General features: G+C 39.7%; 1 protein-coding gene across 1 annotated transcript; it reads left to right on the forward strand.

Moving 5' to 3' along the window:
• The first annotated feature begins 1,187 nt into the window (after window positions 1-1,187).
• LOC121507728 (phospholipid phosphatase 3-like) lies at window positions 1,188-13,483 on the forward strand. The gene is made up of 6 exons (XM_041784049.1): window positions 1,188-1,643; window positions 7,715-7,872; window positions 7,955-8,241; window positions 8,732-8,789; window positions 12,367-12,543; window positions 12,627-13,483. Exons 1-6 carry the CDS (start codon window positions 1,445-1,447, stop codon window positions 12,723-12,725), a joined length of 978 nt encoding a protein of 325 aa, XP_041639983.1. The 5' UTR covers window positions 1,188-1,444; the 3' UTR covers window positions 12,726-13,483.
• The last annotated feature ends 481 nt before the right edge of the window (window positions 13,484-13,964 follow it).

The following is a 13,964-nucleotide window of genomic DNA, read 5'->3' on the forward strand; positions in this document are numbered from 1 at the left end:
CCATCCCTGTCCATTTTTTAATCATATTCATGATTAATTGTAGCAAGTGCTTTCTTAAGTCAATGGATACTCCTATGGTATTTTTATTATCTATACTAGTTGTTAACTCCTCTACACATTCCTTTAATGCCATGAATATTAATCTGGTTGACCTGAAGCCATACTGACTGTTCATAGCAAGTTGTATTTTTCAGTTCAATTGTCCAGTTACCTGAGCAAAGTGCTTTCCAGGATCCCCTGCAGTTTGTATACTGGCAGCATGTCGGTGGGGAGAAGGCCATTGCCTTCCTCGCCTCCTCCTCGAATTCTGAGATTAAAAACAGAATTCAGAGATTAAAGTGAGAATTCTGAGAAAAAAGTCAGAATTCTTGGATTTAAGTCAGAATTCTGAACAAAAGTAGAATTCAGAGATTAAAGTAAGAATTTTCTGATCGAAAATCAGACATCTGAGATAAGTTCTGACATTAAATCACAATTCTGACTTTAGAATCAGAATTTTGAGATTAAAGTCAGAATTCTGAGTTTAAAGTCAGAAGTTTAAGATTAAAGTCAGATTTCTGACTTTAAAGTCAGAATTCCGAGGTTAATATCAGAAGTCAGAATTCTGACGTGTAAGTTAGATTTCTGAGATAAAGCCAGTATTCTGAGATTAATGTCAGAATACTGACTCAAGTCAGAAATCTGAGATTGAAGTCAAATTTTTGAAGACAGAAGGTCAGAGTTCTAACTCAATCCCCCCAATTATTTTCTCACTAGTTTAATTTTTTTCCCCCAGAATTCTAAAGTCAAAGTTAGAATTCTGAGACTAAAGTCAGTAATTATCTTAGAATTCCAAACTAAATCCCGTAATTTGAAACAAAAAAGGTGAATCTTACTTTTGTCAGTAGCATAATTCTTAGAGACAGAGTCAGACCTGGGTGAGCTTGTAATATCATCAGGTGTAAATGGCTCAGGGGAGTTGTTCATGTTACACAGTTTGTTGGAAAACTCGTAATTTAAATGAAAAGTTGGTGAATCACAGTGATTGAGAAATATCTGACACCGTCATCATGACACTCATCAGTTATAATTTTGGGGTCGTTCCTTAATCATTGAGAACCACAGTTTATGGCAGAGAGAGAGAGAGAGAGAGAGAGAGTGTGTGTGTGTGTGTGTGTGTGTGTGTGTGTGTTTCGCAACCAGCGTTGAGTGTTCCGCTCCACTCGGGTGCATATCTTGAAGGTGACGGCCAACCTGCAACGAGTCGGGGCGAGCCCTGCTCCCTCTATGATGAAATTAAAAATGCGTATAAAAGACGTTTGACTTTGCCAGCCTGTGTTTTAAATACTGAGCTCACCAGTGGATTTACCTCCATACTCCACTCAGCTCTGCTCATGAGAAGTTCAGGGGACTCTCTGATGCCAACAACTTTTCTCCTCCAAACTTCCACACGCAGCCGGTCGTTATGTTGGATAAATTCGGCGCACACAGCGGAGGGGTTCCGGTGTCCAGCGCGGAGCTGCAGCTCAAACTGACCGACAACAAGAGCAAGCTGGCGGCAGGGATGGAGAGCGGAGCCGGGAAGAAACTCATCGAGATAAGTGGACCGGCTTTATCAAAGAGGAAACTTCTGGTGGGCCTGGACCTCCTCTGCCTTGTTCTTGGTAAAGATCCTTAAAACAGCAGAATTCTTAACACTTGTTGAAAGTGCTCCTTTGTATGAGTGGAGGAGCACGTGCAAGCAGGGTCATGTATCTTTAGCTAAGTTTGTGAAAGAGGTGCTAACACAAGGTGCTCGATTCTGGAGGGTCATGTGGTCTTAAATTTGCATGGATAAACCCATGTATGCATCAGAGGACAGTACAAACTCTACAATGACTGCTGTCACTTTATAAGCTAAGAGCTACTTATTCTAATGTTTCTCCACATAACTCATTTTCAGTTATGACTGATTTTTTGCCTACTAAAAAACTAACAAATAATTGATTAATTACTTATCTGATGATTAAAAAAGCCAGATTTCTGTTAACCCCAGAGCTGTCAATTTGTGGTTACCCATCTACCTGAGTCTCTTCAGTGTTTGATCTTAGGTACTCTAAAACTTGGATTTTTCACTGTTTGTGAATAAACAAACAAACAATGAACAAATTGATTGGGGAAATGACTACAAATCAACAACTAATCAGACCCTAATTCTTTTTATATATTTTTTCATCCAGTAGGCTAACCCAGTCTTTTTTTATTGATGAAACCAGGCTTAAAAAAAACACATCACTTATATTCAGGGCTTGGAAGTAAATTTTTATAGTATCCTTGTACAATGAGTTCTGTTCCACTCTTTTTCATCTGCTTGTTCTGCAGCATACATGCAGAAAATTACAATAATAGGACAAAAAGAAAGTTTCCTGACTTCCTTCTCCATCTGCATGTATCCCTGGATCTCTGTTTTCCGCTCGTGCGCGCTCTCGAACTCTCCGTGCCAGCCGGCTCGTGCATTGCCAAGGGAATTCTACAGTTTCCATGACAACCCCCAGTTCTCAGGGTAGAGACAGGCCATAGGGGAATTGTATTTGATAAAAATAAATAAATGCACCATCCACTACGTGAGTGCGCATGTGTGTGATGATAATGTGTTTGTGTGAGCACATGAGTGTAATCTGTGACCCTTCCTCCCACGGTCCCTATATGTGACAGGAGAGGCTGATGTAATGCTGCCTAATTGGAAAAAGCTGGACGGATGGAGAGGGAGGCTGCATTAACAACAGATTGGACATGTGCAGAAGGGAGGGAGTCTCTCTCTGTTGTGTGCAGGCATGCAAGACCGAAAAAGGGAGAGAGAGAGAGAGAGAGAGACAAACAGAGACAGTGTGAGACTGGCTCTGGCTCTGGTCTGCTGCAGCATTTGCTCTTTGTTTTCCAGGGAAGAGTTGAAGTGAAGTCACAAACAGCCTCCCTTTTTTCTCCTCATCAATAAGCATTCACACACACATGCGCAGTCCAAACTGTGTCTCTGTTGAGCTCTGCCTGCTTTACTTTTTCTATTTCCAGACCCTCACATTCCTAAAAGCTGTTTAACCACTGATGTTCTCCAGAGAAAATCTGTGTTCACATCCTTGTTTTTCCTTCCAACTATTCCCAATGTGTCCTTCTCACATTTTTCCACAACTCATAATCTTCTGCATTTCGAATTTTAAGCTATGTCACTTTCATTTTTGACAAAGGAGAAAACTTCATGTCTGACTTTTGGTTAAGTTAAGGTTAAATGCCATGTGTAGTTTCAGTACAGTGCTGTGAAAAAATATCAGCTCCCTTCCTGATTTCTTTGTTTTTTTTTTTTTTTACGAATTTCCCTCTCTTAGATGTTTCAGATCATCAAAAAAACTTAAGACAAAGATAACCAGAGTAAATACAAAATGCAGTTTTTAAATGATGATTTTATTTATTAAGGTGAAAAAGCCACCCAAACCTACCTGGTCCTATGTGAACCGGAAAGCTGAGTTCAATTTCATTCGCCACACCCAGGACTGATGACTGTCAGACCTGCTGAATCAAGAAATCACTCAAATAGCATCAGCCAAACAAAGTGATGTTGGCTAAAAGATCTCTAAATGCAACACATCATGCCGGGATTTAAAGAAATTCAAGAATAAATGAAAAGCAAAGCCTTGACATCTTTCAGTCTCGAAAGGGTTATAAAGCCTTTTCTAAGGATTTGGGACTCTAGTGAACCACGCTGAGAGCCATTATCCACAAATAGAGAAAACTTGGAACTAGGGCTGGGCGATTATGGCAAAAATCAAAACCACAATTAATTGGGCTTTTTACCTCAATTATGATTAATGAACAATTATTAACAATTATTATTAATGAATGACTGAAATGAGCATGCAGAGATTAACAATTTATGGTTATTTGTTGAGACAACTAAAATTAAAATACACAGCTGAAATGAAACTCCCTGGCTGCCTATCACGTGACTACACAGCTAGTAGTTTGTTTTAAGGGGGTGGTGCATTAGTAGAGAGAGATATTACAAAGGAAAAAATTGAAATAATTGACATGGCAGGTTTTCGTCAGTTAGGCTCTAAATGTTGGTTTCGATTATTTTTCGATTAATAGCCCAACTTTACTTGGAACAGTGGGGAACCTTCCCAGGAGTGGCTGGCCTACCAAAATTACTCCAAGAGCGCATCAACAACCCATCTAGGAGGTCACGAAAGAACCCAGAACAACATCTAAAGACCTTCAGGCCTCAGTTAGAGTCAGTGTTAATGATTCAGCAATAAGAAAGAGACTGCAATGTATCAGTCATCAAACACCAGTGTTGGGTAACGTTACTTTTGAAACTAACTCATTAGATTACTGCATTACATACTGAGAAAAGTAATTTGTTATGTTACTACGTTACCTACTTCTAAAACTAACGCGTTAGAGTACTCTTGCGTTACTAAAAATTAAAACCCTTTAGCCACTCATTCCACTCGACGGTTGTAAAAAACGACAGCACATCTGCATTTAAATGTGCAGACTGTGATGCCAATGTACAGTGTATTTACAGCCCATAATCTGTATCTATGCAGCCTGAAAACACCACTAACAGACAGGAAAACCTTGATAGCTCTTTAACATGATCACAATCTGACAACAAGCTGAGCAGAGGCAGACAGAATCACTCACAGTCTGTGCGTAATACCAGCGCATAATTGGAACAGCTGAACAGTTGTTTCAATGACAGCAAACAGAGCTTTTAAACTTACCGTGATGCTGTTCTTGTCGCTTTTATTAAAAAAAAATCATCATAATGAGGATAATTCCACAGTGGCCTGCTGTCCTCTCTGTCATCTTACTGGCTCAACAAGCTAACAATGCGCGTGTAATGGCACAGAATGTTTACCTTCTGCTGGCACGAGACTACGTGCCACTGTGACTACAGGAAGAGAGAAGGACAAACAGAGCGGATGCTTCAAGAAGCGTCCTTTTTTTCTTTCTCTCTTTTTGAAGCCACAGAAGAAAGAGGAAATTTGGGATTTTCCTTTCAGTAATGGATTACTTTTATGAAAATGCAACTAATAATGGGATTACTTGAATGGTAAAGCTAACGCATTACGTTACTCATTACTCCAAAAAAAGTAATCTGAGTACTCTAACGGATTACTTTGTAACGCGTTACCCCCAACACTGTCAAACACAGAGTGCAGTCTAGCCTTTAGAGAGTAATTTTGGGTGTCAAAGACGTGTTTAATGTAGACAGAAGTTATGGATCGCACCGCTAACCTTTGGATTGAAGGACAACGCACTTAACTGTCTTATTCTTTTAGACACACTGGCGGTATTTGGGGGCATGGTCATTTGCTGGAGGTGCAAACAGACAGAGCACCCCTATTTATTTTGATTGGCGAATATGGACTAGACAGCCATTTCTGCACAAATTTGTGAAGTCATGTTGTGCAGGGACCCACCACAACTACCATTTTTTGGAATATTAAGACAGGAATCCCATATACTCGTTCTTCAAGTCTCTGAGTTATGGAAAGGAGTTTGAAAGGCTTGTTTGAGGCAGGGCCCGCTGCCACGCTGAAAACAGTCAGACTACATACTGCATATTCTGCCTGTTTTATAACAGGGAATACACATGAGACATACTGACATACAATGTGCATATAAAAAATTTATATTAATATATTACTTTATGTGTTCTGCAGGTGATGTCTTCTGCTATCATGATTTCTTTTTTTTTTTCTTCTTGTCCTTATCTGTCTGTGTTTGTATTGTTGTATTGTTTAATTTGTATTTTTTTTCTCTTTCTGGTGTTCCAATTATGTCTTGTATTTTTTGGGAGTTTGTTTCTCATTATTATGGTTTAAATTGATAAGCACTTAAAAAAATAGGGAACTCCATGGAAAGCAATCAAGAGAGACATGAGAAAAAATGCATTTAAGGTTCAAGGTTTGAGGTTCTTTATTAGTACCCTAATGGGTATATTTGTTGTTCAGACAGGGGTACAGCGTCCAAGAGACAAAAAACAACAACAATGGTTCACAATACAAGACACAATCCACAAAATACATTAAAAGCTGACATTAAAATGCTAAAACAAACATTGAAGATTAAAACCAAGTCATGATAAAGTGCTCTAGACGACGTCCATTCTGAAATAATACTAAAGTGTTTAAGTGCTTTTGAAGGCTCTCTAAAATAATACAAATTCCTTTCTAGTTAAAGTGCATCATCTTGTGCTTATCTGGTTAAGAAGTGCAATAGCTGCAGGTACAACAGTGTTCCTGTAGCATTTTGTTCTCCCTTTAGGAGCAACAAAGCGACAACCTGAGCGAAGAAGTTGGAACTCTGAATTTAAAGGGTGAGAGCAGTCATGGAGAACAGAGCTGGCTTTACGCTGCAGCTGTGAGGAATACAGATCTGATAGGTTGAGTTGTTGCTCACCTATAAGCTTGCTCGCCCACTTTATGATCTGGTTAAGAGCATTTCTGTTTTTAAAAAAGAAGTTACCAAACCATGAAACAAGAGAAAAGGACAGGACAGATTCAACAAAAGCTTGATATTGAATCTGTCCTATCCTATTCTCTTGTTTCATGGTTTGGTAACTTGTCTTTAAAAAAAAGAAGAAAAAAAGAAAAATGCTCTTAACCAGATCAAAAGTGGGCAAGAATCCAAACTTAATTGTATAATCTGATGCTTTTAGAAGCAGGTAAACTTCTGTCTGTCTTCAATCGCTCCGTGTACTAGCCTTAACATTGCCCAGCATCTCAGTGAACTAGTCTTTGCCCTTAATGTTCATCTCATATGTTCCTTTTCTTGGCCTGGGAACTTAGACAACAAATATCTGGAGGTCCTGTCTTCATTTTTCATAATTTGGTAATTGTCCCAGGTATCTGCATCAAACCACGTCCCCAGAATTACATGACATTACAGTGTGATCTTTCCAGCCAAGTGAACAGAGACGCTGTGGTTTAATTTGCAGCTCCATCATGACCTACACATAGCGTGCTACATCACTGTAGACAAAAGAATATCTGCACAGGTGTTGTGTATTAAACAACAGTGCCTTTGGATGTGTCTAATTCTGACATGCTGAGGAGAGAGGGGATGGGAAGTCTCAGCTGAGTGAAGCCGTAACAGCAGATGTACTTTTACAGGCGTCTGGCGCGTTTTCCCAGGCTAGATCCAGCTCACAGCATACTGGGTGCTCAGAACCCGGTAGGCTGGTCCAGACCACATGTGTGGTGGAGGGGTCAGCTGGGATGATACCTGGAGAGATGGAGCATGGGCCTGGTGTAGGCCTGGATAATGGTCATCAGAAAACCAGACCAGTACAGGACCATGGTTGATGTGATGAAGTGCCGAACCAGCATAATATGCTCTCATACCTGATCTTACCTTTTGGCTGATATGCTGACCAGTGCTGCTTCTTGCAGTGTTCTCAGCTGGATTTGCAGAGTAGAGAAGGAAAGCTGGAAGAAAACTACAAGAAATGAAAAACATCTTTATTAATATACAGCCAATGGCTAGCATTTTAAAGACAAGTGAAGCACTGGAAAAGATGAACCAACATATTTTAAGGTTTTAGACTCATTTTCTTTGTCATTTCCCATCCTCTGGTTTCCCCTCTCTGTTCTCCCACACATGCTCTCAACTTTCTCATCAGATAGAGGAATTTTTATAGTCCCGCTGGGCATTGTTGGGAAACTGAATCCCATCTCCTCTCCCCTCTTGGCAGCTTCCATCCCATTCTTTGCATGTGAGCTGAAGGCAGTGAGTCCATACAGGAGGGGCTTCATATGTGGGGACCCCAGCATCACCTACCCCTACCTGCACCGAGAGGTCATATCAGATGAGTTACTCATCACTGGGGGCATCATCATCACCGGCCTCACTGTGAGTGCACACATCCCGATTTTCCTTTGATACCACGTGGAGGGATGTGAAATGGCACTTCTGACTGTGTGTCTTCTTTCAGATCGCCTTTGGGGAGTGTTACAGAGTTCGTTTTCGTGGCGTCAGTTCCAAGGCCTTCGTCAGGAACGTGTATGTGTCCTGTCTGTACAAAGAGCTGGGCTGCTTCCTGTTTGGCTGCTGTGTCGGCCAGTCGCTCACTAACATGGCCAAGCTGAGTGTTGGTCGGCTGCGACCTCACTTCCTGTCGGTGTGTGGGGTTACTTATGCGTCACTTAACTGTACACCTGGAACCTATGTAGCAACAGTGAGCTGCCGCCAGCCAGACCACAGATTAGAAGAGGAGGCCAGGTATGTGTCTGTGTGTTTGTACATGTCGTCATAGTAGGGCTGACAAAAAGCACATTCATTTCCATTCATGAATAGCAGGAAAAAATCAAGAATCAAAAATGAGCCTGTGTGAATCAGACTCCATTTTTAAAAAAAAAAAGCTACAACACAGCTTTGCAGCCTATACCAGAACTCTACATGCAAGTTAACAGATTGAGATGATCTGAGATTCTAACATGACATGCCCGATGATTTCATATCTACTGAGGGTGTTTGGACGAATGTTCTGTCACATTAATTACAGGCCAATCAGAGCGATAAGACAAAATAAGATAGTAGACATGTGATGTGTGCACCACAATTAAGTCTACCTGGGATTTAATGCTCCTCAAGGAAACAATGAGATGTAATTTATACACTTAACATACATGAAATAAAATGAAGTTGTGCTAATGGAATATGTCTGGATTTGTGTTACATGTTATTCCAAAACCTTGTCCTTGTTTTTTAGGAAGTCCTTCTTCTCTGGCCACGCCTCCTTCGCCATGTACACAATGCTCTATTTAGCCGTGAGTATCTTCTTTTACTCATTTCTTTCTTTTCATTCATTTTCTGGTATCACAAGAAGCAAACACAATTTACTGTCTCTCCAATTACCATATCTTTGCAAAACTCAGAGAGCAAATGAATAAAGCAGGCAGTCATCATGGGTCCAGTTAGCAGCAGAATTAAAAGAGGAGAGGGAGAGAGAGAACTGAGAGGGGAGAAATGGGACAAACAGAGACAGCTTTGTTCTGCTGTGGGAGGAGTGTGACCTCGCCTCACCGCCTCACTGCTCCTCTCTATTGTGCATGTGTAGATGTGTGTGCAAGCCACTGTATTTTTGTGTGTGTTTATGGCAGCTGATGTGTGCCCATGCAGGAGCCAGCATATGTACATGCAGCATATTAATGCGTGTACCATCCTGTGAGTGTGAAATTTTAGTGCCTTTTTCAGTTTCTCTCTTCTCTAGGCAGCAACAGTGCTGATACATTAAACATGAGTTAAATGGTTGGATTAAAAAAGCTCAGAATATTAAGCACTAACAAGCCTATGGTCTCCCTATTATGAGATCTCCAAAGCTCCTTTAGGTGCAGTTAAAGCTACTTGATTGGATAAATTGTATTAACTAATGAGGTAAATTGTGTCTGTAGTCACATTTTTAAGCTTATCCTGTTGTCAAACTTAAGGCAAAGCCAGCAGTAGATAGAACAGAGCCATTTGTAATGAATGAGTTTGAATATCCAGTGTGGAACCTTTGGTTTGTGTTCATTATAGTCCCTCTGTGTCCTTGCAGATCTCATTCTGAACATTTTCGCTGTTGTCACAGGGTATCCGCGGGGTCTTAAAAAGTATTAAAAGGTGGTAAATCAATTTTGGGAAAATGAAGACCTTTAAAAAGTATTAAAAAGTCGATTATCACGACTTTATAAAGTCTTAAATTTTGAAAGTATTTTTTCTGAATTAGCTGTCCAAGAGTTTGAGTCCCAAAAACATCGTAAAAGTGTGTGAATTTATTCATTTTTATTAAAAAACAAAGATGAACAGGTACATAAAAAAACTAGGCTGTTGTGGGTGCGTTCGTAAATTTTCTCAGAGAGCGCCAGAGCGAGCAAGCGAGCGAGCGAGCGGGCGGAAATTCACAAGCACAAAGATTTACTATCACAGCCTATTTGAATTTTGTTGCATCATAGTGGTCTATAGTCTCTATCACAAACTAAAACTGTTAAGTTAAAAATATCACTGATGTAAATGGTTACAGCTTGAAGTGACGGTGAGGTATTAAAAAATATTGAGAAGGTCTCGAAAAAGTCTTAAAAAGGTATTAAAATTAACTTCAAGATTCCTGCATATACCCTGTGTCAGATAAACAGCCTGGCCAAACACACATCACATGGGTGCAATAACTTTTCATTGCTGCTGAGTTGCAGAATAAGTACATACTGGTGGCTGGATTCAGTAAGAAGTATGCTGAAAATGGCTTTAATTCAGCTGAAAAGTTGTGACATAAAAGCAAAGGTGTATTTTGCCCAAAGTACTGTCATTGAGAAGCTTTTTGCTTACTTGTTCTTTTTTGAGTAGTTTTCAAAATCAGTAATTTCTGTAAATTTTTCCCCCAATAGTACTTCTTGTTTTGAATTGAGGACTCTGTTTAATAAAAACCCCAGACAGCATATTTACCAAAGAGCAGACAGATTAACATTCTGGGAACACTTCCACCATGAATGCAGACATGCAGTTTTAAGTGCACCTCTCCCTTATTATGCAAAATTTATGACTGAAAACAAAATGTTGGTTTCAAAGCCTTGCATCAGAGTTTTACATATTGTGAGTTAAACAGAATTTTAACCAAATAAACTCCACTTTTATTTGAGTACAATAGTTTATTCTCTTTCTACCTCTCCTTTCCAGTAATTATAGATTCAGTAATTATAGATATATAGACTATACAGAAGTATAGATCCTCAGTTGTCATCTTATACGGAGTGAACTATTCCGAGACTCTCTTGTTTAAATGCTGATGATTATCACTTACGGCTCACAAACATCCACTATCTCAAAATATTAGAATATCACAAAACATGAGTCCAAAAGGATTTCTAATACAGAAATTTTGACCTTCTGGAAAATTATGCTAATTTATGCACTCAGTAATTGGTTGGAGTGCCTTTTGCACAAATTACTGCATCTATGCAAAGTGGCATGGTGCCAATCAGTCTGTGGCACTGATGGGGTAGCTCTGATAGCAGTCTTCAGCTCGTCTATATTGTTGAGTCTGGTGACTCTCATCTTCCACTTGACATTTCCCCAGAGATTCTCTACAGGGTTCAGGTCAGACCAGTCTGCTGGCCGCCAGTCAAACACAGTAATACTGTGGTGAGCAAACCCCTTTCTGGTAGTTTTGGCTTTATTGTGGAGAGGTGCCAAGTCCTGCTGGAAAAGGAAATCAGTTTCTCCATGAAGCTTCTTAGCAGGTGAAGCATGAAGTGTTGTAAAATCTCCTGATAGCTTACAAAGTTGATCCTGGACTTGTTATAGCACATTGGCCAAACGGCAGCAGCTGACATGGCACCCCAAACTATCACTGACTGTGAAAACTTCACACTAGACTTCAAGCACTTTAGATTCTTTTCCTCTCTGATCTTTCTCCAGACTCTAGGACTTTGATTTACAAATGAAATAATAAATCTACATCTGAAAACAGGACTTTGTCTGTGGTTCAGGAGTGGCTTGACACTAGGAACATGTAGCCAATTTTCTGGGCATGTCTGTGTGGTGGTTCTTGATCTGCTGACTCCAGCCTCAGTCCACTCTTTGTGAAACTCCCCTAAGTTCTTGAATCTGCTTTGTTTGGCAATCCTCTGAAGGCTGAGCTCACCCTTGTTGCTTGTGCACCTTTTCTAACCACACTTTTCTCTTCCAGTCAACTTTTCATGAGTATGCTTTCATACAGCCTCTGAGAACAACCTGCCCTTTCAGCAGTGACCTTCTGTGGCTTACCCTCCTCGTGAAAGATGTCAGTGATCTCATGATTGCAGTTGTTTATACTAAACCAGAATCAGAGAATGAAGGCAAATATTCACTAGTTTTAATGTTTCCCTACGCTTCAGGCTGTGTTTATCGGAATCTTTGACACTCAGTCAGACTGAGGGGGTGTGGGGAAAAGTGATGTGGTCATTGAAGTTGTTTATGAACTGGCAAAACTTTATGTTTGTATTGACAGATAATTGTAACAAAAGAAATGTTAGAATTCATCTGCACAGATCAAATTAACAGTTATGTTGAGTTTTAAAATAGTGGAAATGTGCCTTTCTAGTGTAGTTGTGTAAAAAAAAAAACAGCTTTTCTTTGTTCTTGAAAGAATAATCAAAGATTCCTGCTCCTATAAGAGAACTTAAACACTTGTAGAAGGCTTATATTTGATTCAAGATGTTCCACGCTTTTGACTTGATTTAAGTGCAATTACAGTATCATAGGTGACTTTTCAATGTATAGTTGCACCAAAAGATGAATGTCAAAATAAGTGAACAAGTCACCAACATCTTTCTGTTCACTACAGTAACAAAAGAAAACCCCTATGGATAACATGTTTATTTTGTCCTGTAGTTTTACCTTCAGGCACGGCTGACATGGCGAGGGGCTCGGCTGCTGAGGCCAGCGCTGCAGTTCTTCCTGATCCTGCTGGCAGTCTACACAGGTCTGACCCGCATCTCCGACTACAGGCACCACCCGTCCGACGTGGTAACAGGCTACATACAGGGAGCCCTCACAGCTTACTGGGTGGTCAGTACAACTCACTTGTTAGTTTCTGTACATCAGTTTGTGTGTCAGACTATTAACGTTCCTTGTGTTTGTGTGTTTGCCAGGCCTTCCACATCTCGTCCATGTTTAAAAGCACAAGTTCAGATCTGTCTCCGACTGAGACCTTGGACACCCCTCTGTCCCCCCACCATACTGTCTGCTAGACCCCCACGCTACCTACACCTGCATGTACCAGCCTCATCCACCTGCTGCCTGTAGCCAGGTCTGGAGAGATGTGGAGAATGCAAGATCATTTCCTGTGAAGTCAAACCTCATACCTCAGCATCCAGACAGAGAGTTTGTGAGATTGTTTCTGTGGCTCAGAAAAGAAAAATATGAATGGAAAGAAGGGGGCGCTGTTATGTAAGCAGGCTGAGATCTTAGCCCTGTGACCTGTGAGATGACACTACTGAATCCTGAACAAACAACAACCACTACACCCCAACCACTACACCCCAACCACTACCCCCCCCCCCCCCACACACACACACCTGTAAATTCGTACAGATTTTATACAACTCCAATGTTACTGTAAAAGCACTTTTTAAAACTTCTACCTTAGTATTTTTAACAACCACTTTGATTATCAGATAGAATGTTTATTTTATACAAACATGTGATGTAACGTTTAGCTTTTTGTTTTTTACATAACTCAGTGAATGTAACGTTTGTGAAGGAAAGCACAAAATAGCAAGAAAGAGTCACGTTCTTAATGTACCACAGTATTCACATATGGTAGCTATGTGTCTGTCCTGTTTTCAGTTTCATCATTGAGAAAATGACTATGTATGCCTGCACAATAGAGATAACCCACATGTTTGAATAGAGATGCTACTATTTATCAATTTTTTTTAATCTATATTGTTAGACCTCTTGCCATGTCAGAGATCACACAGATTATTCAATAAATGTTTTTTTTTTATATCTTTGTGTGTTTGAGTTAAATTTGATGCATTTTTCTTTGTTATTTTTAACCTCTGAGCTTCTATTTATGAAGAATTTTCAGTTTCTCCCAATTATTTGGGAACAGAAGGGACTGATAATTTAAAATATAAACCTTGTGTTTAAACAGGATTTTCTTGAATGTTTTTCTTTCCAAAATCTGAATAAATTCCCCCAAATTACAAAGAAATGACCAAAACTTGATGTGATAATTCTTTAACATATTTTTTTAAAGTATACTATGGAAAGGGATTAGGGCCAGTGAAAAAAAACATTTTTGAAATGCAATTTATTTTTACTTGTGAGTAAAAACAGTCAGCATTCTGAGAAAAAAAAAAGTCAGAATTATGAGGGAAAAAAAGTCAGAATTTTGAGATTAAAGTTATAATTATGAGAAAACAAGTCAGAATTATGAGGAAAAAAAGTGAGAATTTTGAGATTAAAGTCAGAATTATGAAAGA

The sequence above is a fragment of the Cheilinus undulatus genome, linkage group 4 (assembly GCF_018320785.1).
Source record: "Cheilinus undulatus linkage group 4, ASM1832078v1, whole genome shotgun sequence".
NCBI lineage: Eukaryota > Metazoa > Chordata > Actinopteri > Labriformes > Labridae > Cheilinus > Cheilinus undulatus.